General features: G+C 45.8%; 2 protein-coding genes across 4 annotated transcripts in view; both read left to right on the forward strand.

The window, feature by feature from the left end:
- Positions 1 to 1585: 1585 nt before the first annotated feature.
- AIF1L (allograft inflammatory factor 1 like) lies at positions 1586 to 10256 on the forward strand. The gene is made up of 4 exons (XM_026062305.1): positions 1586 to 1648; positions 4773 to 4814; positions 5978 to 6140; positions 7917 to 10256. The coding sequence occupies exons 2-4, from the start codon at positions 4781 to 4783 to the stop codon at positions 8002 to 8004; spliced, it is 285 nt and encodes a 94-aa protein (XP_025918090.1). The 5' UTR covers positions 1586 to 1648; positions 4773 to 4780; the 3' UTR covers positions 8005 to 10256.
- A 913-nt stretch (positions 10257 to 11169) lies between these two features.
- NUP214 (nucleoporin 214) overlaps positions 11170 to 26906 on the forward strand; it is a 47197-nt gene continuing 31460 nt past the window's right edge. For all 3 annotated transcript variants that reach the window (XM_026062146.1, XM_026062147.1, XM_026062149.1), the window contains exons 1-17: positions 11170 to 11276; positions 12981 to 13176; positions 14020 to 14171; positions 14439 to 14643; positions 15475 to 15545; positions 15850 to 15913; positions 16571 to 16674; positions 16834 to 16940; positions 17586 to 17652; positions 18231 to 18354; positions 20196 to 20357; positions 21501 to 21957; positions 23371 to 23546; positions 24247 to 24338; positions 24921 to 25010; positions 25397 to 25546; positions 25803 to 25961. In XM_026062146.1, coding sequence (XP_025917931.1) covers positions 11235 to 11276; positions 12981 to 13176; positions 14020 to 14171; positions 14439 to 14643; positions 15475 to 15545; positions 15850 to 15913; positions 16571 to 16674; positions 16834 to 16940; positions 17586 to 17652; positions 18231 to 18354; positions 20196 to 20357; positions 21501 to 21957; positions 23371 to 23546; positions 24247 to 24338; positions 24921 to 25010; positions 25397 to 25546; positions 25803 to 25961 — 2418 coding nt within the window. In that variant the 5' untranslated portion in view covers positions 11170 to 11234. The remainder of the gene's footprint in view (positions 11277 to 12980; positions 13177 to 14019; positions 14172 to 14438; positions 14644 to 15474; positions 15546 to 15849; positions 15914 to 16570; positions 16675 to 16833; positions 16941 to 17585; positions 17653 to 18230; positions 18355 to 20195; positions 20358 to 21500; positions 21958 to 23370; positions 23547 to 24246; positions 24339 to 24920; positions 25011 to 25396; positions 25547 to 25802; positions 25962 to 26906) is intronic.

Raw genomic sequence — 26906 nt, forward strand, 5'->3', positions numbered from 1 at the left:
GCAGTGTCTTTGGGGTGTCCCATTTGGAGTTTGTGAGATGGGAGGAGGTGATGACAGACACTTCTGTCCACCTGGGCTTTCTAGAAAACCTTAGTTCAGTTGCATGTAAAGGATTCACCAAAGCAGTGACTAACTGGCAATGAAGGCTTGTGAGGCATTTGGGCTTCCTGGGCAGGTGCAGGTGTCCCTGTCCCAGCTAGGTAGGAGGGGAGTTGACTCCAGGTGTGCAGGATGGAGGTGTCCTGAGCATGGGCTACCGGGTTACAGTGGCAGGCAACAACTGAGCATGGAAAGCCTTGGGGCTGGTTCCTTGACATCAGCTTGAGGGTTGCAGTGTCTACTGAGCTGGCCCTGGCCCAGCAGCCAGACTGGCACAACTCATTACACTTGGGGAAAGCTGATTTTTCCTTCTGGAAGAAACGAGGAACATGCTTTAGGGAGTGGAGGGCACATGGGCTGCTTATGGCTGTGGGAACCTCCTGCAGTCCTGATGCCCTAGTGCCCACAGAAGGGCTTTCCATGGGGGTGGGAGAGTGGGGGTGTCTTTTTAGTCACAAATGATGCAGATGTCAGTCCTAGCACTACCAGAGCCGGAGGCCTTAGTCTCTTAGGGAACTGATCCTGCCTTCCTTCTGAACATGGATAGCACAGCAGTGAGAAACATGCACAGAGTAGGGAACAGCCTTAGCCCTCTATCCACCCCAACCCCCTGGAGGGGTTTTGTCCTGGACAAGCAGTGTATAAGCTGTGCAGATGTTAATGATTTTTGCACTGAAGAATGTGGTGGTGTGGCTGAACATAGATCAAGTCATTAAACTGCTGGGCTCACTGAGGCTAGGCATTGTGGGAGGGTAGAGACAGGAGCAAGACCCTGTAGCTCCCAGCTGCGGGAAGCATGTTGCTGGCAGAGCACAGCAGTAGAGCTGGCTGTGCAAGCTGTGGTCTGTTCTCTTGGGTACCTGAAGGCTTTTGAGGTGGGGGCTAGGAATGTCTGACCAGAGCTGATCCAGGATTTCCTCTCCAGCATGAGTAGGGTATGGAGTAAAAAGCATATACAGTCAGAGAGCAGGAATCCTGTTACTTCCCTCAAAATACCTGTCATGTTCTGTTCTCTTGGTTGGGTGCATGAGGTTCTGCAAACTCTGTTCTATTTGCCAGCCTGGAGAGYTTATCCAAGAGCTTAAAATCTCCAAGATCACTGTTCTTTTTGCAAGGAGTCCTTGCTGGGAATAGGTGCCTGATCCACATGCCTTGCATGCCTGAGCAGAGATTTGGGGAGCTGCAACCTTGGGTGAGCAAGAAGAGGGGAGTCTCATGCAACTATTCCAAAGACACATGGGGTCCAGTCCTCCCTCAAGCTGCTGGTTAGAAATCTGAAGCCCTAGAAGCATTCCCCTTCCTCTGGAATATTAATGACAGGGCATGGAGGGATTCAACCCATCTTTAAGCCTCCTGGCACTGTAGCTCAGATGTGGCTCTCTAGGAATTGCTTAGCTTTTGGGGGTAATGTTGCTGTCATACACGCTGTCTAGGGTGTTTTGCTTTGTCTTTAACCTTGGGGATACTCTCTCTCTGTTTTAGGAATTTCTCTGTGACCCAAAGTTCAGTGATGAAGAAGATCTGGAGGAAAAGTTGGCAGTGTTCAAAGGTGAGAATTGGAGGGTTTCCATGTCCTCTTTCAGCCTGACTATTTGGTTTGAACAGATTATTCTTCTCAGCAGTTGGATCTAACCAGCCTGGGATTTTCTGCTGAATAATACAAGTGGCTGAGCTGAGAGGGAAGCCCCCTTTGTATGTGGGACTCAGTAAAAATCTTCTGAGATGTAGCTTTCCCACGTGAGTCTTTGCGCTTCACCCGCTTTCTCTGGCAGGGCAGGGTCATGTCACTGTGCAGACATCCCGCCTGACTGTTGTTGGTCATGTTGTTATTGCAGCAAAACCTGCAGTGTGGGGAAAAACCCCAGGGATCAGCAAAGGAGGAAAGTTTCTGTCTACATATCAAGGCAAAACTGGCTGGTACAGTGGACAACACGCTGGCTTGATTTTTTTTCCTTTAGTGAGTAAGAGGACCTCTTCCCACACAGTAGGGATCTCAGCTGCTTGTTGCGAGGGTTTTGAGGCCCTTATCCCTCCCCAAAAGTTTATTTCAGTCTGATCTGGTCCTTCCCAAGCTCTTCAGTAACAGGTCCAGCAGCAGTCCCTCTAGTTTTCTGTCCAAAGCCTGTCTGTTTAACTCCAGAGCCTCAGTAGGTCTGAGGCTTAGGTCTACATCGAGTGCTGGGACAGAGGATACAGAAACAGCTCAAAAGCCTGGATTTGGAGAGTGTGTTTTGAGGGGGGTGTCCTCTGAGGCTTGTCCGCAAGGTGGTTAAAGGACAGGATTTGGCAGGTTTGTTCTGAGTGCATCCACTTCTCCTTCAAGAAGCGGCCAAAGGCRGTTCGTCTCCCCGTGACCTCTGAGGAAAACATGCCTTCTGCGTCACAGTGACCTCTGAGGTTTGTCCTCTGCCTGGCTCTGACCAAATAAAGTGTGACCCTGCTTCCATTTCAGGCATTGCCTGCTACTTCCCCTTGTATTTTGACTTTGCTATGCAGCATGGAGGAAGCTGGCTGGGGGGTTGTGATCCTTTGCCCTCCTGTGCATGGAGGAGCTGGATGCCTGACTTCCTCCTGTGCTCCCCCTCCTTTTTGTATTGCCTTTTGTATTGGCTTTTTGCTGCAGCCTTGAATTATTTTCCTGTCACAACCGGGAAAATTGCAGAAATCTCTTCAAACACTGCGGTTGTAGGTTACAGGCGCAGAATTCCCTGTAACGAGAGCCCTTGGCATCTGCTCCGGTCACCTCGTGCGTTTGCCTCCATGGCCTGTCCTGCTCTCCGACGCCGCCTCCGGCTCCTCCAACAATCAGCTCATTGTGTGATGATGGGGGGGGGGTGTTTCTTCTCCGCTTTCCTTTCCGCTGCCTTCCCCAGTGAGAGCCCTGGGAGCCCTTGGGCAGTCAGTATGTGTGTAAATGCATTTACAAGGGGAGGGACCACGGCAGGGTTTTGCCCCACCAAATCCCTGCAGCTGGGATGGGAGGGAAAGATGTGTGAGCTGAGGCTTAGAGCATGCTTTGCACTTTTGGCTACATGTCAGCTGAGGAGAAAAGAAAACATACCGGGCATGGCAGAGCAGGGTCTGTGTCCCCTGGTATATGTTGGGATGCCTGACCCCTGCCCATGAAGGCAGCAGTTTATTTGGGCAAGGCTACTACAGTGGGGCAGGGTATGGGGAGTGTCAGTGCCACATCAAGTGTCACTTCTGGCCCCTAAGCCCATGTGCAACAGCCCTGATTTCATCTAGGATCGGATGCTTGATGCTTTGAGGGAGTTATTTATTTCTGCCTGAAGCATGAACAGCTTTGGCTTGTAGCTGGGACTCCCACAGGCCTGTCCTGCTCAACTCATGACAACAGCAATCCACCAGCCAAGACCCAGATAAAGACCTGTTGAGCAATTCCTCTGTCTTCTGTCTGTGGCTGCCCATCAGTTTGGTTAAGCCAGCACTTTCCTTCGGGAACACAGGTCCTGGAAAGATGCTGGTATGTGAAATATCCCCTCTTCCCTTTGGCTCCTTAAATCAGCCTGCCACTTTGCAGTTCACACTCATCTGCTTGCTGGTGTCCTTGGAGCAGGGAGGAAAAGGTCTTTCCCTATTGGGGAAAGGAGCCTGAGCCTTGGAGCTCTCATTTAGTGAGTCCTTTGAGGCAGWTCTGGGGACTGAGTGCTAACTGCAGGGCAGGTGGGGATTTCTCCAGCTGTACTTGGATAGATGGTGGCAGCAGGTATCTTGCTCTTTCATTTAGCTGAACCAAGATGATGGAGGCCCCCCCCGTGGTGCTAGGTCCTGTATGTTCATTAAGTAAGACAAATCGTTGCCTGAAGAGCTTAGTCTAAATGAGGAACAGCGAGCAGGGGAGAGGAGGGGTGGGAAGTGGAAGTGTGCCTCTCCCAAGACCAGAGGCAGCACAGGACTAAATTCAAGATCTCCCAACTCAGATGTGCACTCTGTCTGCTATGCCATGCCGACTTTCTTCCTACAGTGACCAGACCTCCTTGGGCAGGCACTGCCTTTCTCTGAGGATGCTAGAGCTGCCAGGCTCAGAGAGGTTTGTGACACTAGGCTGGAGAGGCAAATGGCCTGCTCCAGCGTTACAGCTCCTAGGCATGTTCTCGTCTTCACCCTTTTGATATGGTCCTTGAGCATCTTTGCTGGCAGGTGCTGCTCTGAGAGCGCAGCACAGGGCTGGGAAGACTGTAGTTTGTCCCTTGCTATTGCAGGAAGCTACGTCATTTAATTCTTCTCCTAATCCGATCAAGCTTCATCTGAGAAGTGCTCAGGGTTTTGTTTTTCTTGCTACTCATTCTGGGAGGCTCTTCCAGAGCCTTGTTTTTCTGGCTGGAAACATTTTAAAGCTATTCATGGCCAGCTGATACCTACTTGTTCTCATGCCAGTGTTTTCCTTCAGCTTAAATGCAAAGCAACCCCAATTAAAGAGCACTTAACTCTAGAGCCCTGGGCTCGAGATAAGGGTGCTAAAACCAGTTCTTGAGACCATCTCCCTCTCTGAACAGTTTGCTTCTGGCAGTATGTCAGTCTTATCCCCAAATCTTCTGTTTCATTAGTCCAAGCAGGCAGCATTACCAGGCTCTGTGTACCCTAGCTGCTCTAGTGTCCTCCCTGCTGGAGCTGCTCTGACCTGCTAACTTGCTTCTGTGCTTCTCTTCCAGAGAAGTACATGGAGTTTGACCTGAATAACCAAGGCGAGATTGGTGAGTGACTCTTTGAGGGATGCTGTTACTGGGCTGGAAGGACAACAGCCTGCTGAGACAGGCTCTGCTAGATCTGCTTACCTCTCTCCTCACTGCTGCTGAGGAGGGAAACCAGTGGGCTCCTCCTATGTCCAACTTTGCTTGACTCTTGATCCCCAAGCAGGGACTTCTTCAGCTCTCCAGTGCCTGCCTTTAAGCTTTTTCATCTTTCCTCACCTGCTTCAAGACTCAGCTCCTCTGAGTCCTGTCTTTCTCCTGAGTCTTTCTTAGCTCCTTTACTTCTTTCTGTTCTGAATGCTTTTTTTTTCCTCTCCCTGTCTCTCCACTGAGGCCTTCTCCTTCGCAATCATTACTGTTTCCAAAATTGGGAAGTTGCAGGGCTTTGACTGTCCTGGGTTTTCCATGGCTTGAGGCAGAAGCTGTGTAAAACCATGAGCCTTCCTACTGCAGATAAGCTCTTTACTTTGGTGGGAGGGAAGAAGGAGAATTGGGCTGTGAGTCCGGTCAGCTAAGTGGCCCTGGCTTGGGTCTGGAAAGGCTCACTCAGCACCAGTTATGTAAAGGTCCAGGCTTCTGAAGGCCTGGAGCTGACACTGAAGTGTAAGCACTCACGTGCTGTGCCCTTCCAGGAGGTTACTGCCTTGCTCCCTTCTTCCCCTGTTCTCGAGCTGAAATAAAGCCTCCGGGGAACCTGGAGGAGGCCTGACTTGGGACTGCCCTGCTGTTTTCGGGAGGGAAGGGGCCACAGGTTCACTGTGCAGTGAGAATAACCTGAAGGAAATGACCTGTGGTGGGGGGCAGGGGCGCCTGTTCCATGGAGCCAGTTTGTCTCCAACTTACTTTGACAGTGCTTCCCTCCTCCACATCCCTGTTGTTCTTGGCACCACTCTCTGAGCTGGACAGTAGCGTTCCTAAGTGTCTCTGGAGCATTTTGAGAATTGTCCCTTTTCAGTATGTATGGTGCTTTATTCTCGAGCTGTGGAAATAGGAAGTGATGGTTTGGACTGGAGGGCTTCTTTTGGCTCTCGGATGACTGTTTAGTGCTGTCAGCCCGAGTACATAGGTGAGGTGGTCTGAGTTGGGAACTCAGGCCTGCATCCCTAGGACTGGTCTGTGCTCAGTGTGGTTGCTTCTCGATAGCACTGATTGCCTTGCCCTTGCAGATTTGATGTCTGTCAAAAGGATGATGGAGAAAATGGGGGCTCCAAAGACCCATCTAGAACTGAAGAAGATGATCTCTGAGGTGACTGGAGGGGTTAGCGAGACCATCTCGTACCAGGACTTCGTCAATGTAATGCTCGGCAAACGCTCTGCTGTACTTAAACTGTGAGTGCCTTTGGGAGGGAATGGGGGAGACCCAGGACCTGAGCTGGGGTGTTGGGGGAGCCTGGAAACAGAAGTTGCTCTTCCTGGACCCTGGCTGGTGGAGCTGGGTGTTCGTGGAAGGGAGAGGAGGACTCTCATGAAGGGTGAGTTCACCAGGAGATGTGAGGGATGGTGCAAAACCTCTAGCTTGAGATCCCAGATGGGATTCCACCATCTAGAGCTGACCCCTGGGGCTGGGCTGGGCATTGGCAGGCATTCACAGCAGAGCTGCCTGCYGTGTGTTAGAGCAGGCTTCCTCCTACAGGCTCGGTGCTAAGTGATTCCCCTCCTTTTCCTAGAGCGTGCAGGCACTCAGCTTTGCAGGACCTCTTGTCTCTTCTCTGTGGCTCTTGCTGGCTTTGGACCCAGGTTTTGGCTGGGAATGGTGTCAGGACTTGAGCAGTGAATGAGGGCCCAGCGAGGCTGGCTCCTATTTGCTACAGGATGCTCTGTCCTTGCCTGGTTTTGGAGAACCAGGCAGTGTGTGAGTAGGTGGAGAGGGGACACATGCTTGTAACAGCTGGCTTGTGCTGGGAGAGGTTTTCTGTGGTTTTCAGCTGCCAGCACTAGCCTCCCACGGCCTCCTCTGCCCTCTCAACAGGGCTCTGAGAGTCCTGCTGTAACAAACAGCAAACGGCTTCTGAACACTAGCTTGGCTCCTGCCAGCAGTGGGGTGGGCTCTCTTGGCTCCATACCCACCCCATTGAAACCTGGCTTTGCCTTTTACAGCCACAGAGCAGGCTGGCTCTGCTTTTGTGTCTTTAACTGTGATGAATAGGAGCTGCTCCCCTTCATCCCCCTTGGCCCTTTCTGAAGGCAGCTTTAGAAATGCAGCCAGCTTTCTGGGCAGGTTGGGAGGAAGGATCCTGTTCCCACCTGTCACATGCTCCCTCTGAGCTGGTAGACACTCGCTAGCCATGTGTCTCTCCTCTTCCCCACTGACTGCCCTGGGTCTGCGTGTCAAGGTGTTGCTCTCCCTGGCACAGACAGACTTCTGACACACCCGCTTCCTTCTTTCTCCACTGAAGCAGGCTGAGCCTGCAGCTGGCCCTGTATCTTCCATCCTTCCTCCAAACTGCAGCAGCTTTCACAGATGGGTCCCTTCTTTTGCTAACAGGCACCCCATTGTCTGTTGGACTCTGTTTGAAGCAGGAGCAGAAATGTAAAACTTGTCCCAAGAGCAGTGAAATCTTTTGATTCAGCGTGGCAGCTGGCATTCCCAGCGTGGCTGCAGTCCTCAGGGAGGAATACAGTGCTGGCGGTTGCAAAATGCTTAGGATTCCTTTGGCTACTGCCTTACTCCTTGTCTCTGCCCTCTTGCCTGGCTGCAATTGCTGTTGCTTACTTGGTTTTGGCTTTTGAATGTTGTGCGGTGTCGTTATGTATGAGGTGGGCCAGGGATGGTATTTGTTTTTACACATCAGGAGCATTTGGCATGCAGTGCGTGCCTAGGGATTTCGGAAATGGCTGTCTAAAGCAAACGTGCTAATCCTCTGTGCTCTGGGAGGAAAACCAGCAGGGGCACTGGGAAACCCACTCCTGGAAATTGCTGGAAAAGCAAAGCTGCCTGCTGAGCTGCCAGCACTGCCCTCTGTTGGCTTTCTGTCCTGTGTTAGTTATGGGATGTCCTTTGCATAGGAGGCAGACCTCGTTATATTCCAGCAGATGTGATATACCCTGTAATGATGAGTAAAGATGGACTTGTTCTTTTCATCTGTATTATCTGTTGTCTTGCAGGGTCATGATGTTTGAAGGAAAAGCCAATGAAAGCAACCCAAAACCTTCTGGCCCTCCTCCAGAGAGAGACATAGCCAGCCTCCCTTGAAGAGGACAGGCTGAAAAATTGGAACTGTTTGCTTTGCTGGCCTGTAACAGAGGTTACCTGTGCTTTGTTACTCTTTACTTTGAACTGTCTTAGTTTTCAACTAACCTGCCTTAGAGGAACAGCAAGGGAAGCTGGAGACCCCCGGCTCACATCTTTCTGCTACATCCCTTAGCCAGCTTGATTTGTTAGACACAAGTTGTAGCACAAAGTGTATTGTGAGACCAAAAAGAAAAAATCCTGTGATCTTATTCTTTCCCCTGCCCTTTCTGCATTCCTTAGATGAGAAGGAGCTATTTTCCTCCCAGCTTGTGGATTCGGAGCTGTGCTTGTCTCTGCAGGTTCCTAAAGGGCCTTGTTGCCAGATGCTGAGTGCTTCTCTGGCAGAGCCCTTGACAACAGCTTCATGGGTGCAAAGAATTAAGTGCCTTCACTGTTCCATCCTCTGCTTCCTGACTTTAGACTAGTTCTTCCCTTCCTGACCCAGCCAAAACACAAGTCGGGCTCCCACCTCTGTTGCCTAGTCTCATCCTAAATGAAGATGAGAAGGTGCATTGACACCAGAGGTCTGCTTGCAGGGCCTTTAAGCTTGGAGGTGGGCATGGCTTGCTGCAGGGACAGGCTTCTGTCTGTTCCTTGGGTTCATCCTGCAGTCAGATCTTGCTGAGTCTGAGCCAACCGAGCTGTTAATGATCCTTTTCTAGTGCCCTTTAAGCAGATCTTAATCCCAGATCTCAACATCCCCCAATAGCCTGAGGAGTAATAGTCTGTTCAGCCAGCATGTGATGTCCTTGACATGCCTGGGTCCTGTTCTCCTAGAAGACCCTTGCCAGCTGCTGAGGTTGGGATGGTTCTAAGGGAATATTTCTTTAGCTGTTAAGTTCACAGTGAGGACTTCTTTCTTTGGGCTTCACCTTGAACTAAGTGCATATCATAAATATTTAGACTTGCAAAAGTAACTGGCTGAAGTCCCTACCTCCCTGAAATCAGCAGGGCTAGTGTGCCCCTCTGTTTTGGAGGCCAGTTTACTGGGCCCTTTTGCTACCACTTGCCTTCTGAGAGGACAGGATAAAATCTCAAACATAAGCTGTCAGCAGGAACATGCTCTGCAGGATAGCCATGCAGCCAGCATCCTACTGGCTCCTACCACAAGTGAGATTAGAAATGGGCAAGAATTGTCTCCAGATAACTGCCTTTTGGCTGCTGGCTACAAGGCAAAGACAAGAACTTTCTACAGGWTGCTCTAAACCAGAAGGCAAGACAGACTGGAGGGTGCCTCTGCAACCATGATGGATTATAAACCCACCTGAGCCCTGAGGTCCTCAGAACCTAAAGGAATAAGTTCTACAGAACCTAAAAGAATAAGTTCTGCAAAGTCTGCCAGCTGAGGAAAAGCTATCAACCATTGCTGTTTTTAATATCTTGGGTCTTCCTTCCCCTCCTGATTTGCTAGGCTTTTCCTTGGCCTCCAAAACTTATCGATTAGCCACAGGAAAAAAAGCAAGCAGCAAGTGAAGTCACAGACCTGATCTAAAAAAGGGAAGCTGCAACCCTGTCCTGGAGGGGTGGAGGTTGCAACACCAGCCAGGGCAAGTGAGGAAGATGAAAGCTACCATATGGCCCCTCCCTGATAAGTCTCTGCTTGGATCAGATGCGGAGAATAATCTCTGAACAGGTAGCTGTCTCTTTCTTGTCCATAAAAATGTAGAAACAGGCCTGCTGTTAGGCCTTTACAGCCCCTGAGGAAGGCTTAAGGGAAACKGAACCTGCAGGTAAAAGGAAACTGGGTGACTAAACTGACCCCTGCAAGCCTTTACAGACCACTGTGGACGAGGATCTTCCTTCATGCTGCTGCTCCGTCCTTCTGATTTTGCAGATCTCTCTGTACGTGTTTCAGCTTTGTCCCATGGGACAATTACGTGTGTTTTCCCGATGTATAAAATCTCAAGTCTGCAAAATAGGAATGGTTACGAGGGTGCAGTAGGATGCTGGGATCTAGATATAGCTGGGACTGTGCTATCTACCTTCTGAATACTGTGGTGATTCTTGCTGTATGCATAAATTCTGGAATTCAGGTATTTGCTTTATTCCCCTCCCCACTCTCGTCTTACATGTTCTTGGCAGCTTTTAACTTTTTTAAATCATGATTTAATAAATAATATTTTTTAAAAGGAAATACAGATGATTGTAACTCTGCTAGACTTATTGTTCCTGCCAAAGGCTGCACTTTTAAATAAAAGACGAATTCTCACTGCTGTTTGCATGAAAACTGAAACTGTAATGGAGAGGAAAAAATTGTGAAGAGCAGCAGCACCAGTCTACTGTAAAGACCAAAAATAAATCTTCTGAAACTATACCCAGTGTCAGCCTATTTAGTTTAGCTTCTCTGAAGCTTGGACCAAATGATCGGTTGCAGATTAAGTAAACTGGTTTCCAAGCTGGTTAATAATAAACCCTTAAATAGATCCTGGGGATAGGTTCGGGCCTGCTTGATCTGATCTTTAATAACTGACCAAGTGTTGTGGAGCTTGTGTTACAGAGCACAGAGGCTGCCTCCTGAAAGCCGGCCTTTTTTGACTTTGGGGAAAGAAAACAGGTGGTTGCGCTTGTTTTAAGGAGTGACTTGTTTATCAAAAGCACTCGCTTGCGATGCGGTTCCCTTCCCATGAAGGCTTTTTTTTTTCCATCCTCTCTGCTCTTGAAGCAAGTGCCTGAGGCTCTTTGCTCGTGCAAGTTACCAAAAGGGAGAGCAGGCGTCCTGGGGGAACGACGGGGCAGGGTTCCTCCACGGGTTCCTCCAGAAGGCAGCMGTGCCCTTAGCTCAGGCCTGTGCCCGCTTCCTCACAGCCTCGCGGCTGCGTCAGAGCTGCTGGGGGGGCAGAAAATAACGGCGCAGGGCCGGGGCCTGGACGCCGTTTGCCACCGCTTCCCCACAGCCGTCGCTGCGGAAACCTCTGAAACGCACCCGYGGCCCTTGTCTTTGCGGGCCTGGAAGGGCGAAGCGCTAAAACGCCGGCGCCCCCTGGGCCGGGAGGCCTCGCTGGGCGGCGCGGCCCTGGAGGACTTGCCCCGCCTCCCGCCGCCGTGAACCATCGAGAGCGCTGGCTAGAGCGGCCCCGCCCCCCGCGCCGTGCGGCCCCGCCGGAAGCGGAAGTGAGCGCGCTGGCGGGCGCGCGGGGGGTGTAGCGGCTCTGCGCCGGGCGGCGGTGCCTGCGGGTCTCGGCGCTGTCGCCATGGGGGACGATATGGACGTGATCCCCGAGCGGGAGATGAAGGTGAGAGGTGGGGGGGCGAGGGCAGGCGGGCCGCCAGGGGGGAGGTCGTCAGGAGGGCTGGCTGGCTGGGGCCGTGAGGGAGGCAGGCCTGGGGGAGTCCTTGGGCCGGGAGGGGGGAGCAGGCCGGGGGGGGGGGTCCTTGCTCCGGGAGGGGGGAGAGGGCTGTAAGGGAGGGTGCTTTGGGCCGGGAGGGGGCCGGGACTTTGGAGGGAGCGTTTCAGGATTTGTGGAGCACTTGAGGACCTTTTAGCAGACTCTGGGACAGGCCAGGTGGTGGTGAAGGAGGGGTGGGCTGGCTTGGCCTGCGATGGAGAGGGGAATTGGTAAAGCTGCGGGGATGATAAGGGGCTTGGCTGTGAGCTCTGCTCTTTTTCATGGATTTTGGGGGAGCTGATCCCTTAAGAGAGAAAATGGGGGAGTTGAGGGGTGGAGTTTATTTTGGGAGAGGACTGATGCTGTTTATCAGTCCTCCTGTCTGCATGCTTAGTGCTGGGGTTCCCCTGCCTTTGAGAATGGTAGACATGAGCACAGCCTGCATGTGTGGGGGCTACCTATGGGAAAGGTAAACTGGAGTCTTGTCCTGGCCCAGCCCTTTCCTGTCCCAGAGTGTTACTGGGAGGGGACGTGGTGAGACAGGGCTGTCCGTGCAGATGCCCCAAACTCACGTGCATCTTCATGCAGCTGCTTTCTGTTCAGGCACCTTCAAAAGCAAGGGAGTCAGGCTGTTTGTTTTGCTGGAGGTCCTGAGTTTTAGCAGCCTTCTTCCATTGCAGGAAGGCACTTACTCAGTGCTTTGGCAAAATGAAACAAAAGTCAGGTGCTTAATTTGGGTTACTAGTGTTACATCCAGTGCTTTATTCAGTGATTGACATTTTGGGAGGACAGGCTCATTCCCAAAGGGAGCCTAGTATTTTGCCTGATAATAGTGTAACTGTTGTTTCTTAATATGGTCAGTCTGTGTTTCTGTAGCTGCATCTGTGTATGGTAAACTATTACTACCGTAGTAAAAAAGATGCATCTAGATAGATGAGTGCTTTGTAGCTTGGGCCTCTAAGGAAAAACATTTTATTCAATCATGCTGTGTGTTTCTCTGTTTCATTCCCTTCTTTTTCTCTCCTGTATCTATTAGCTACTTTCAGGTACGTTTCACAGAGGGTTGGGTGTCTTGGGCATACTGAATTCCTACAGGTTTTGTGAAAACAGCCTGGTGGATAGAAGAGAGATTCAGGCAGTATTTTAAATATTGAAAAAATCTTGGTGTTATTTCAGTCTTTCTTAGATGCCTTAGATTCTTGGAAGTGTAGATATTTCTTTTGTTGTGTGGTTGGAGGAGGGGGAGCGAAAACAAAGGCTAAAGACCTGGAACTTATGGTAAAATGTTTTAAAATCAGTAGTTTTGTCTTTGAGATGTACCTAACTTCCACTGTTTTTTTTGATGAAGTAATGGGAATTGAAGCTGCTCTGCGGATAAAATAAGATGCTCCTTAAAAAGGTATGGAGAACAAGCTCCTCTTTACATGAAGCCAAAGCCAGTGTATGAGACAGGATAGGATGGCCAGTGGCAGTGTGGGTCTGGACTCTGCCTTGGGGGTGTTTTGCAGCTCTCAGGAAGAGGCCTTTCAACTTACTGTCCTGGAGAAACTGAAGTAAACTGTTCCTCTTCACCAGCATACAAACAACTATTTCCTGACTCTTTTACAACAGGATTTTCAGTTCAGAGCGCTGAAGAAGGTCCGGATCTTTGATGCTCCTGATGATCTTCCCAAAGAGCGGTCCAGTCTCCTTGCAGTGTCTAACAAATATGGGCTGGTCTTTGCTGGTGGAGGAACCAGCCTGCAGATATTTCACACTAAAAATCTTCTCATGCAAAACCAGCTGGGAGAAGATCCCAATAAAATTGGTAAGGCGTGTTTGTGTCTCATAGTCTCTGTGCAGCAACAGTTTTATAGAGGTTTTCATGATATGGAGCTCTTGGCTTCTGACACAGTCCTTGTCATGTATTTGAAACTACTGGGTTTTATTGTGTAAAAAATGCAGGAAGAAAATTTGCTGCAGCTTGAGCTGATACAAAGTATAGTCATGGAAACATGATGTCAGGATGCTGTACGCTAGCTCATGTTCAAATGTCATTCAGGTTTAGTTTCCTGTGTTCAGTGCCATATGGTAAGATTGGTTTTTCCTATGTGAGAGTGCACTCCTTTCCTTGCAGCCCTACACTCTTGGTAGCCAAATTTTGGGCTGTGAACTTGGATAAATATTAGAGACGTGTGAGTGGAGTGGGGCAGAGTTATTACACTGAGTTATCCACTCTGAATAAACAACCATCCTGCAAGAGAGGAAGAAATCACTGTTCCACCAGCTCACAACCCAAGTGCAAAATTGTGTTCATTCTCACCATTTCCGTAGTAACTGTATCACCCAAAGTATCCACATGCTCACTTAAGTAAAACCTAAAATGTGTCTGGTTATCTATCTTCCAGGTTAGTAAGGAAGGAAAGTGGGATTTTCTTAAGAATTTGAGAGCCTCTATTGAGACTGTATTGATAGAGATGAAGGGTTCGTTTTCACACAGTGAATTTTCCATATATCAACTCTGACAGCTGCTGTTTATAGGACTGCATGTTAGGTGACTTCTTTTTTTCTTGCATAAGCTTGTTCTAACCATGTTGTTTTAAAAGAGCAGCTCTTGCCGTTTTTTAAATTTGACCATTTCATCCTACCTTCTTTTCCTTTTGTTTTTAAGTTGAGAATATTCAGAGTACCGTGGTTCCCATGAAGTTTCCTGTGCAGCACCTGGCTCTAAGCTGTGATAATCTCACTCTGTCAGTCTGTATGATGTCCAGTGAGATCGGTTCCTTCATTGGCTTTTTTGACGTCCGCACGTTCTTAAATCAGGTAAAGTATATGCAAAGTGATGTCCCCTGGCAGCCCCCTCCCTCCCCTCCAAAATTGCGGCAGAAGGAATGACATACCTTGGGTGGGATTTTCTGTCTCTCTGCGGGCAGGTGTCTTGTAAAGGAATTGTTCAGTAAACTCAATTTTGCTTCTCATTCCTGTCTGTCACTAATTTATAGCAAGGCCAAAGCCTTACTGGATTTTGAGTCTGGGAAAACTTGTTCTTATGCTTAGCTTGGACTATCATGAATTTGTTTTTCCTAAAAGGCAAAACAGCAGAAACGTGCATTTGCGTATCACAGACTAGCCAAGGACTCGGGAAACGCAGCGATGGTCAATGACCTGAAGTGGAACCCTGCTAGTCCTGCCATGGTGGCCATCTGCCTGTCCGATGGCAGCATCTCTGTCCTGCAGGTCACAGACTCGGTGAAAGTGTACGCCACACTGCCTTCCTCTGTAGCTGTTACATCCGGTGAGTGAAAGCCTTGGGCAACGTATAGAATGTCAGACATTTAAGAATGAAAATGGATTGGTAGGTGTAAGAAGGCAGGTTCTTTGTCTCAGGAGAAGGTTTCTTCTCCAACTGTCACAAAGGTGAAGGATTTAAACTCCCTAAGACTCAGAAAGCATCTGTTGCAATATAACTGCTTTTTCCCAGTTGACTGGAAGAGCTGCATCTTGTGAATTAGAGCTGAGTGCTGTCTGTCTGTGGTTTGCTCTCCCTCAGGCTTGGCTGTCATTTTTGCGGGGAAGTAGGCAAATGAGAGACAATTGTCATCTGTTGTTTTTTGACTTGAGCAGTCTTATTTTTGCTGTGACTGAGTGTTTCACACACTGCCCTGGTCCTGACCCTGAGCAGGCTTGGAATAAACCTAAACCGCACTGATTAAATCACATGTGCAACTTACCACTCCTCCTCTGATATTTTTTCAGCCTCTTTGTCAATTTGATTTGTCCCTGTATATTTGGGTCAAGCTAAGTGTATCTGTTTAAGATTTAACTTGATTTATACACAAGTGGGTGTGAGCACCCATTACAGGACAGTGCGAGGATGTATGGAGGCAGGTATGATGGGAGTTTAAACACATCTGAAGCTTCCATTGGTCTGAATGGCAAGAATTTCTACTCCTCTTGCTGTATGTAATTGAATAGGCAAGACCATGACAACGACAGAAAGGAATTGTTTTATATGTGGGGTTTTGCATGAGGAAAGACTTGCATAGTATTTAGTTTATTGTTCTTGCTTTTGTGGGCCTTAAAATTCTCCAGTTCCTTAGTGCTGATGAAATTCTTTTTTGCTTAGTGTGTTGGAGCCCGAAGGGAAAGCAGTTGGCTGTAGGGAAGCAAAATGGCACCGTGGTCCAATATCTGCCTGTAAGTACTTTTGCCAGTAAGGCTCGTGTCGACTCACTAGTTTCCAATATGCTTTATTTTCTGTCACCATCAATTTTTTGTGTGAAGCTGACCAATCACTTCAGTAATATTAAAATGTCTTAGATCAATGCTGGATTTAGTTTGTTGCCCCTGAAGAGTAGAGTTTTCAGGGTGGCATGTGATGAATGTTAAGAGTTTGTGAAACAGTGTAAAACAAGCTCTCTGGGCTTTCTGCAAAACTTGTGGTTGGCTTTGTTTGGTAGCTTTTTCTTTGCGTTTAAGAGTAATTTTATTTTATTTGCAGAACCTGCAGGAGAAAAAAGTAATTCCTTGTCCTCCGTTTTATGACTCGGACAATCCTGTTAAAGGTATGTCTTTAATTTGTTTCCTCTTTTTGAACATTTTACTCATTCCTCCTTGTGTTTTTAAATACAGAAGCTGCATAGTACACTGGCTATGTAATTACAACTTGATTTTAATTATTTAAAGAAAAAATTCATGTGTTTTATCTCTGGGTTGTACAGAAAAAGTAACTGTGGGCCAAAGTCCCTGCCTATTTCTAGAGTGCTTTTAAATATCCACTTTAAAAACCTAGTCATTGCTCACTGATGTGATAGGCTGTGCTCGAGGAAGGTTGGATTTGCACATTAGCATGAAGAGTTCTGGATATAAATCAATTCTYACATTTTCTGAAAATATTACCTCTTCATTTTGAATCTTCAAAGGAAAATGTGAGAACCTCAGAACAATAAATTTAGAAAAACAAAAATACATCAACTGGATACACCAGATCACTGTTCATGTTTGGAAACACTGGCCTTGTCTTGCCTGTGGTATCATCAAGCACGCCAAATAAGTGCTTCTGTTCTGTGTTGCAATTTTCTGGAGTCTTGGTACTTTAGTGATTCCTCTGTGGTTAGTGGTGTCCTATTAGCTTTGTGTGCTGTGCACTGTTAAAACCAATGTAAAAGGAAGTGTCATTTTAGCGTTTTTCTGGCTGAGGTATTTGTTTCCTTCTCTTTCAGTCTTGGATGTACTGTGGATTGGTACATATGTCTTCACTATTGTATATGCAGCTGCTGATGGGACACTGGTAACACCCCCAGAAGTGGTCGTAGCCATATTGCCTGTAAGTGCCAGCAAGTCACAACCATAGAAATGTTTGTTGCTTGTTCTTGACCTATTCGTTGCAATGGCAAGCTGCTTTTATTATCCACGTTAGCGTCTTGTAGAGGGGATTGACTTGATTTCTTCATTGGAAGGTAAACTATTGATTTTGGCCCTACAGAAAAAGGAAGAGAAGCGGCCGGAGAAGTTTGTGAATTTCATGGAGCCTTGTTATGGGAGCTGCACTGAGAGACAACATCATTACTTCCTCAACTATGTTGAGGAATGGTGAGTTGCAGGAACCACGATACAGTCTTTCCATCATTATGCACGTCTCAGAGCAGTCCGTGCCTCTCCTTGTATTGTGTTTCTCCCTGCTGTAAGCTATATAATACTTGAACATGAGCTTAGTGAAATTGCTGTTCTGAAAATATTCTGTGAAAGTACAGCTAACTTTTCCTGTGTGCTCGCTCTCCGTGCCTACTTACTCGTTTGTGGTGAGAATGCATGTATTTTTTTCCTGCAGGTACATAAGATTGTTTAAAATCTGTCATAACAATTTCCCTTGAGACTGAAAGTCATATGTTAGGTAAAGCATGCCCTTTTGTCTTGCTTAATCACCTATCTGTGTGAAGAAGCTGCTCCTAACTTTTCAGCTACCTGACTTTGTATCATCATAAATACTGGTGGTCCATGACTGTTAAATCATTAGTTGGCAAGGGGAATCAGCCCCTAGTGACTAATTGAAATTGTTCTAAAGTAATGTAGCTAGTCATTTTTCCCTCAGCTTGTGCTGGTTGAGAAGTCAGTTACATGTTGTTATAACTGTATTCCTAGTTAGGAATTTTGAGTAGGTGATAACTAATTATTGAGCTGATGACCTCACCATGGATTGTTATGTTGATTTTAACCTATTTGGTTCCATACTTGCAGGGATCTGGTTCTGGCAGCATCGGCAGCTTCCACAGAAGTCAGCATTCTTGCCAGACAAGGGGATCAGGTAGTATTTTCTTCCTTCTGCATTTGTGTATATGTACTTCCCCTTTCTAGAAAATCTAAGTAAATAAAATTTATGTAAAACAATGTATAATGAAATGGTATGTTTAAAAAAAGAAAAAACCTTTCTTTTCACATCTCAGTTGCATGGAATCTTAAGATAAACATAAGCCTTAGAAGAACAAGCGTTCCTAGTGACAAAAAAGAGAAAGGGTAAACAGAAACACAGTATGTTGTTGAGCAAATACCAAAGTCTATTCTTCATTATTCACTTGACAGTCTAAAAATTTGATCAAGGTCAATATAGTAAAAAGTGATTCATGTGAGGTCATGAACTGAAGTGAAATATTAAGTCTGTCTCTCTCTGAGCCTGACCTCAACTCTGACATGCAGTGCTATTTGGGAAATCACGGAGCTATCTGTGAAGGGCACTGATATTTCTGACATTTGTTAATCTGACAAATTTAAATAGTTGCTCTCTAGCTATTTTGCAATTTCATATTTCAGAACGTTTGACTAGCCTTCCAAAGAAGGCTGAAAACAGGAAAGCGGTAGTCAAAACTATAATCTTACTTTTTGCAGAACTGGGAATCGTGGGTTTTGGAAGACTCCAGCAGAGCAGAACTTCCTGTGACAGATAAGAGCGATGACACCCTGCCTGTTGGTGTTGCCGTAGACTACACCAGTAACATGCCTATCCCAATCAGTAAGTTTTGCTGGTCTTTCTTGTGGAATAGCCCAATAATAGCAATATGTGGGATATTTCTGAGGGGACAGTCTGGTGCTCAGGGTCCTGGGACATTCTTCTGAAAGAGACTGACACAGAGAATCCATCCTGGCTTTTTATATCAAGCCTACAGCACGTGTGAGRTTAGTACTGTGCATGTATTCAAATGGCTAAGGCTTAAACAGTTCCTCCTCAGACCTTTCAGCAGCTTGGGATACTACAATAATAGTCATGGAAAACAAAGCACCTAGGTTATTTCTGTGTTTCTCAGAGCTGGGATGATAAGGAACTTAAAGGAGTCATATTCTTAACACCAGGGGTTTCAAACTGCCTGTAAGGTTTCCRTTATGCTTGTAGCATATGTAGTTTTGCAGAACTGCTTTGTATTAAGTACATTTCCACTGATCTAAAGGAGAAGTGGGTTAATTTTCAAATCTGAAAAAGCAAGGATCACAGATGTAARTGCTTAGGTTTTAATTCTGCATTAAAGCACAAGGCCTGAACTGACTGTACCCTGCTGTGCCTTACATACAGTCGCTTGTGTTACTGCTGTACTTTCTGTGCTGCCTGAAGGCTTTTGAAAGCACCTTGTCAGAGACTGAAGTTGAAGATACATCTGAGCTATTGTACTGTACCTTAGTGAATTCTGAAAACTCTCCCTTGAAACCCAGAGAGAGATTGAAATAGAGATGCCTTTAGGCAGAGTGGAAGGTTCTGCAGTCAAGAGTTCATGAAGAGCACAGGAGGGTGCCGATTAACTGAGAACTGCAGCAGCCTTTACCTGAATGAAAATCTATGGTAGGGAATTCAGGTCAAACTTTGTACTTTAATGCAAAATGGAATTTGAAGCATATTCTCTGTTAATCTATATACTTACTGAATTAAGGAATCTATCAGGACAGCTTCTTTAAGCCCAGGTAGTGCTGCCTTACAGCATTTAGAAAGACTTCTTCTGAAGAAGTTTTTTGCTAATGTGTTCTGTGTATTTTCACTGAAAGCAGGCAGCTCCTTTTTAGCTGCATGTTACTTGACTTTGCAGTTTGCAACAAGTTTGGGTTGAAAATAAACCTCACTTGTCCTGGAGCTTGTTCCCATGTGGAAGCTGCCCTTCCCCAGCACACTTTCTCTGGAAAGCCAATAGGCAGAGGAAAATGGCCATCCACTTCACTGATCGGAAAAAAAACAAACAAAAAACCCCACATGTGAATGATCATAGGGGCTTTTTCCTGCATCCTAGATTTGCTTTTAAGCACAGATTTGTATTAAGCACAGAATTAAGCTGTTAAACCTTTAYAGAAAATGCTTTATGAATCTATGGAGTGATTTGGGACCTTTAACTGGGCTGAGACTACTGAACTGAAGCAGACTAGGCTCAAAGCTGTAGCTGCACAAAATCCAAGCGTTTTACATCAAAGGTTCAGATCACCAGCCTGTTGTTTTCAGAAGGATGTTTGTTTTATGATGTCTTTCTTCAAAGCAAAAAGCTTCCTATCTAGCAATTCTGCTTTCATATTTCATGTATATGAAAAAGCTTGGTACAGGATTTCTTGGGTAAAAGTTGACTTTTTCATTTAGCAAACTGTATTGAATCATTAAAATAACGCTTCATCTATGAGTTCATGAAACACAAAGTCAAGAAAAGGAAGGAATAAAGAAGAAAGGGGCATTCACGGGGAAGTAAGGGAACAAAGGTGTAAGTGAAAGCAAGAAGGAGGTAAAGTAACAAATACTGTGCTAAGCAAGTCAGGTGATGGTGACAATGCCCATAGGAACAGAATAGGAAACTCTGACTGTAGGGCTTATATGTATGGTCTTGGCAGGTGATGAGAAGACCCTTGCTCCAGCTCCAGTTCTGATCTTGCTCTCTACGGATGGTGTGCTCTGCCCATTTTACATGATCAACCAAAAYCCCGGGGTCAGATCGCTTATTGTGACTCCAGAGCCATTACTGATAGAAGGGGAAAGAGTACCAAAATCGGCAGGTAAGTGCTCCAGTGTGTTAGGGAAGCACTTGCATTTGTGTATCTTTGTCATCCTCACTTGTAAGTTTGGTATTCAGACACATATATTGTCACAGAAAACATATTTATTCTTTATGTCGATAATGGAGAGCTGTTCCTGGGTTTGTTGTGCTCCCAGTACTGTTCTCCCCCTTGWACAACTGAGTGAAATTGTCTAGCCCTATTTATCATAGGGAATCACAAATGCTTCACASACTGTGCACACTTAAACTCTACAATGCAATCAACCTTTGGGGTACAGAGCCAAAGCAAATCAGTTGCCAGTGTTATACCAGATGCCCTAATTCTAGAAAGTCCCTTGCCCAACTTTGGGGTGGTATGACCAGAACAGCAGCAGTGGCTGCAGACTGTTCTTGGGAACTAGGATTAAATRTTATGCTTAATCCAGAGCAAGGTCTGCCTGCTTCAAAGAGGGGGTGGTTTTCTTCCGTACATTTTGCCATGGGAAGCCATGATATTGAACTAAGGTGTATGGCTGCAGCAAAGCTTATCTAAACAATAGCTTTCTGCAACACTGTGAGGATCGCCTTAGCAGGCAGTAAGAAGTAGTTTTATCCAAGTTTGTATGTATAGCCAAATGTGATGTAAAGTAGGCAGTTTCCTGTGCTGGGGTAGGCAGATCAGTTGGTTCTTYTGCTTCCCTACATGGCTGCAAAGTTTGCAAAGCCACCGTTTTCTTCCTTAAGCCTGCATTTGCTTCTCCCTCTCCGAAGAGAATGCTTTTGTTTGACAGCRTGCCTCTCTGCAACCCTGGCTAACCTGTGTGCTGACAGGCTGTTTTATTTGAGATGGCATGAACCACATCAAAATCAATGGAGAAAGGTGAAGTCTTTTCATTGGAAGTTCCAGGCAACATTAATTTAGACTGACTGGGGGAAATTACAGTATTGATCATGACTTGGACTTTGAGCAGCTGCTGTGTCACTGATCAGGCTTGGGGACTGGAAGCTCTGCTCCCTTCTTTTTCTTCCTCACTGTCCATCTGTCAAATGGTGAGATAGTACTTAACTGTTCCCATCAAATAGCATTTGGCCTTGAAATACCTTCTGCCATTAGTCAAGACAACTGAATGAGTCTCTTCCTTCCTGATTTATCTTTCTGCAGGAAGTACTGGCACATCTCTGACCACTCCTCCAACTTCTGTAAAGCCTGACACAGGACCAGGTGTTCCTCCTACTACTCCAGCCACAAGTCTCCCTCCTGCTGGRGGTGGAGCAGCTGCATTTTCCTTCATGCCTTCAACTGTAAAGATGCCTGGCTCTACAAGTGGCGACCCCCCGCCTTACCCCTTTGCAACTGATGCCTCCAAGCAAGCCCTGGGTCCCAGTCTGACTGGAACAGCAACGTTCTCTTTCTCCTCTGCTTCTTCCAAGACATCTATGACTTCAGCCCCTTCTGCAAGCACCACTACAGCTACTGCCACCTCCTTTTCTTTTGGATCCATGAACTTTAAACCAGCTGCAGATAGCTCACCTGGGCCACYGCTGTCCACAACACCTGTTACACAGAAGTCATCTTTCGCCCCTTCGGCTTCTTCAGTCAAAGTGAACCTCAATGAGAAGTAAATAGATGCAGCAGGTTATGCAGTGTTTGGGTAGTTAAATCAGTCCAGGCATGAACAAYGTGTGGTGGTTTTAAAGACTGCATAATAGTTTCTGGCTTTTTGCCCTGACAGCTATCCACCATGCTCCAGAAAGAGCCTTGAGGAAAGCCCTCTTTCCAAGGAGTAGTTGTCTTGGCCATGAAACCCCCCAGTGCTTCCCATGCTACAGATTATGTTCATGGGCCAAATATTAGTCCAGGGAAGATGCCAAAAATTAGACTGATAATTTGCCAAATTTTCAGAGACCTTATGCTTCTGTGTCTTTGCTTCATAAGCATGAAATGGTAATTTCATGCCTTCATTTGACATGAATGATGGTTAAAGATTCTTGGAGAACACTGGAATTTGAATCTTTTATGAGTTTAGCATGGTCATGGTAGCACAAGTTTCTTCTACTGTTCAGTGAAGGTTCCTTACCCAGACCCAGAGAATAACTTGCAGGGCTGAGAGGAAGCTCTATTCATAGCTGATGGATTCCTTTTCTACTCCTGTGTTCAGTGAAGAAGGTGTCAGAGCTTTTGTTTTTGTTTTTAAATGGATGCTTACTCACTGAACACTGGACCTGAAATCTTCAAAGCTTGTTCATGCTGAGAGTTTGTGCCAACTGGAGGAAAACTGATATTGACTGGAAATTACCCAAAATGGATTTGAGTGATGAACATTCTCAGATTTCTTATTCTCACTGTTCCCTTCAACTCATGAGACTTGCKCTCTCTTTTTTTTTAGAAAGAAGGGTTTAAACCACAGAGGTATGTTAATTGTAGCTGCTTTCTGTGGAAAGCAGTTTTCACTTAAATATATCTTTAGAATTTTCTGATGGTTCAAATRATTATTTTTTTTATTAGAAAAATCCTTGCACACCAGGATCTGATGGTAGCTCATAATGGCTTTTTAAATTTGATATTGTGTATAAAAAGCAAATGATACGCTTGCGAGTTGGCTGAATATTTAACTTGGCTGCCTCGAGGGCCTAGGTTTGAAGATGAATGGAAGTTTTTATTCTCTTGCAGAATTTCTCTTTGAACTTGCTGCAAGGGTGTCTCTGAAAGGCAACTCAGATTTGGTATGGTGGGTGCTTGGTGCAAAATGATGAGGTGTTTTTTGAAACAGCATAGTACTTGCTAGCATTTGGCTTTTGCTTACTGGATGGATCTATGGTAGCAGTCTCTGTGGTTCCATGTATTCTGAAATATTCCTGAATGGCTGCTTCCCACTTTTTCCAGTAGCTACACTTGTAATTTTGTATCTGGACCTTGAGTCATTTTTGTTCCCAAAGGCTGCTAATTCCTTAGAACCTAATGTTTCATTTTGGGTGGAGGAAAATGTCAGGGACCAGTTCAGAGCTGAAAGATGTTCTGTTCTCGCTTGCAGGTTCACTGCTGTAGACACTTCTACTCCCACTAGCAGCAGCGGTCATGCCAGTTCCACGATGTTTTCATTCTCAACTGCTTCAAAAGCTGCTACTGGAGGTCCTCTGAGCCAGTCCACGCCCCTCTCGGCCTCTCCTGCCACACCACTGAAGGCTTCTACCCCTGTGCCTGCTGCCGGTAGGAATCTGATACGTGCTGTTGGGAATAATGTTCTATTATGAACAATGTTCTAAAATTTTTAGGATGTAGTGGGCTTGATTTGGCTTTTTTCTTCTTTTTTTCCTGCTGCTTTTACCAATGCCACAGACCTCCTGTTCCGCACACTGAATGATGCGATGGGCCTAGTACTGAAACTGAGAAGTTTTTTCCATTTGTGCACTTTATTCCCCACAAAGCCAGCTCTCTTCTCATATGTGAAATAACATATTCTTAAGTTCAACCAGCAGTTCTGGCATTTTCAGTGTTCTGTAATACAGCTCTGATAATAAATATTCCTGGGCAGTGAGACAAATCAATGCCCTATCTTCCATCTGCAGTGGCTAGAGTTCCAAATGGTCACAAGTGAGTTTCAATTAGATGGTTTTCACTTGTTAACAGAATAATATTCCATCTCTCCAATGATCATGTGACTATAGATCTCAGGTTCCTTCAGGAGTGATACAGCCAGATATCCAAGAGTGACAGTCATTGCCTGAGTCTGCCAGTCTAGTAGAGAAATTGGATGGGAGTAAAACAACACCTGAGGAAGGTGTTCTTGCACTGGGGCCCATACAGCTATTGCTCTTGACAGCAGAAATTGTGCTTCATCTCTCATCACAACCTGTTTTCTCAAGCATTGTATGAGTTTGTAATTACCGTTCCTCTCTTTAAATTTCAGTGGCACGTCCTGCTCAAAATATGCCTTCAGCTTCTATACTACAGAAGACTGCCAAAATCACCCCTTCTGCAGCAAAGCCAAGCTCTACTCAGGTAATGAGAACTTATGTCTGAAGTTTTCTGAAGAGGGGTGAAAGTTTTTCTGTGGCCCATGAATTATTTAGAAATCACTTGACTGAATATTTTTAGGTCAAAGAACTAGCTAGCATTTGACACTTACGGAAAATCATTTGGACTAAAATTATGTTGTATGCATGTTTTTGGGGAGCTGTGTTTGATGTATGCTGTCATGATCAGAGTTGTAGAAACTAATTGTTCCTGTTGTTATGGAAATGAGGGTTCCTGACTTTCCTAGTTAGTCAGTCAAGAGTTGCCTTGGCTGTGTATAAAGAGAGACACCAAGTTTGTTAGATATCAAAATCAAAGCAGTAATACAGAGCAGCACAAAAATATTTCCTTTGCTTTCACAAGGCTTTAGCTACATGGCTCCAGGTAATCTGCAGCCCTGCTTTGAACACACATGTACCATTCTTAGTTTACTGCGAAATGAGTATTTGTGCTTATAAGTACTGTCTCACTGGTGATAGCTGTCTGAATAGAATTTCTAGCAGTGGGCCTTTTCCAATATTCTGAGCTCCCTGTTGCTAAAGTTACATCCTTAATATTGTTTTTCAGGGCAAATCAGCACTCTCCAGCACTGGTATRGAGAAGCAGGTCCACCAGTGGAAGGATTCAGACCCTGTCATAGCAGGAATCAGAGAGGAGGTGAGATGTCTCAAGCAGTTTTCTTCATCTTAGAAGCTGAAGGACCACTGTATAGGCACACAGATGTTTCTCTTCAGTTTACCCATGTTCCCATTGTGTCTTTCAGTAACTTAGGAATCAGAACGGAGATGTTTCCACAAGATAACTAACCTATTTTGTGGGTTCTGTTTATGTCCTGTTCAGCCATCTAATTTAGTTTCAAACACTGCATGTGCTGGAAAGACTGGATGTTCTTTCCTGATAATGTCCAAGAAGAATTTCCTGTTTTGCCCACAAAGCAGCAGGTGTTGATGGCACTGTAAAAACATTACCCAAAGAGCTGCAACATTTGTTCCAGACCCTGCTATGTCTCAGTGGCTGCACTTTCTTACTCCTTGACTTTGTAGATTGCCCATTTCCAAAAGGAGATGGAGGAGCTGAAGACTCGGACTTCCAAAGCCTGTTTCCAAGTGGGTACTCCAGAGGAAATGAAGATGCTGCGAACTGAATCTGAGGATCTTCACACCTTCCTTTTGGAAATTAAAGAGACAACAGAGGTGAGTAATGTGACTGAACATCCTCAAGCTATTTAACTCCTTGTTGAAACTTCTCAGCAATGATTGTTCCTCACTTGATGTTCCTACTTAACCTGCTAATGCTGAACCAATGTAGATGGAGCACCTGATTACGCTGCTTTAACGTGGAGGTGACATTTGCATTTGCACTTTCAAAGAAACACTTCAAGAAGCCCCTGTGCTAGAGGTGGCAATAAAAATATTACTTTGAACCTTGTCCTGTCTGTTCTCTCTGCAGTCTCTTCATGGAGATATTAGTATTTTGAAGACAACCTTGCTGGAGGGATTTGCAGGGGTAGAAGAGGCTAGAGAACAGAACGAGCGGAATCACAGTTCAGGATATTTACACTTGCTCTATAAGAAACCTTTGGATCCCAAGAGTGAAGCACAGCTTCAGGTATTAAGCATGTTAGCTAACTTCTAATCCAGAGTTTTATATAAAATAAGATTGAGACTTGTGTTTGTGAGTGCCCAGCAGCTTTGCCGTGCCCCTGGTATTTGCTGTTTCAGCACAGTACAGTAGAAGTATGATTAGCTATGTTTTCCCAAGTTTGCAAGACATGATGAAAATCCTTTCCTAAAGCTCCTCTGTTGTTGCCATTTGCATTGATGAGACAAGACTCCTGTAGAAGGGAAATAGTTCTTGTGAGATCCAAGTCTATTCTAAGCTTAGAATAGGACTCTTGCCTCCCTGTTCCTTCTCAGCCAGTAGCATTTGCTCAGGGGATTTTAGTTAAGGAATATTTTTGGCAAATGTCAGTTAATTTTTCAACACTTTATAAAAGTGTTCTTGGAATTATTTTTATCCTCAGCAAATACTTTATAGAGCAATTTGATTTATTATGATGTACGGAATTGGGTGGTTAATTTCATGGATGGCGGAGCATAAAACTAAATGATATTCTAAAAGCCAGAGCACAAAGGAAAATAACCAGTGGTACCTAAGGAGGCTCTCAAAGGCATGAAAAAAAACTAGGGGGGAAGCGCTGCTCTTGTTACAGCTCTGGTGATGAGAGGAATATACTATTGTATTTCCCCATAAGCAAAATGAAGTAGATGTGCTCTACAAATGATATTTGGTCCTTTATATGCTGGCACGTTCCCCTCAAGAAGTCTGTAGCAGGCTGAAGACATAATTACATGTCATCTTTGTTACAGTAGGAATCAAGAGCATATACATGGACAGTTACTAGGGGTGAGCTGACACGCAGCAACTTCTTTATAGGTGTGATCTCTAATGTTCACCTGCAAGCTGTATGTTGGTTGTCTGTCTTGCAAGTAATTGTATGCTTGCTTTGATGTCTGATATGTCTCTGACTCTTCAAAGTTATGCTCATGACTT

This window comes from Apteryx rowi, unplaced genomic scaffold (genome assembly GCF_003343035.1).
Source record: "Apteryx rowi isolate R43461 unplaced genomic scaffold, aptRow1 scaffold_19, whole genome shotgun sequence".
Classification (NCBI taxonomy): domain Eukaryota; kingdom Metazoa; phylum Chordata; class Aves; order Apterygiformes; family Apterygidae; genus Apteryx; species Apteryx rowi.

Excerpts from the sequence above, each read along its gene's own strand:
- AIF1L (XM_026062305.1), top strand. The coding sequence starts at position 4,781 with ATGGAGTTTGACCTGAATAACCAAGGCGAGATTG. Across the intron at positions 4,815-5,977 it reads GAATAACCAAGGCGAGATTG|ATTTGATGTCTGTCAAAAGG; the intron begins GTGAGTGACTCT and ends TTGCCCTTGCAG. Across the intron at positions 6,141-7,916 it reads CGCTCTGCTGTACTTAAACT|GGTCATGATGTTTGAAGGAA; the intron begins GTGAGTGCCTTT and ends GTTGTCTTGCAG.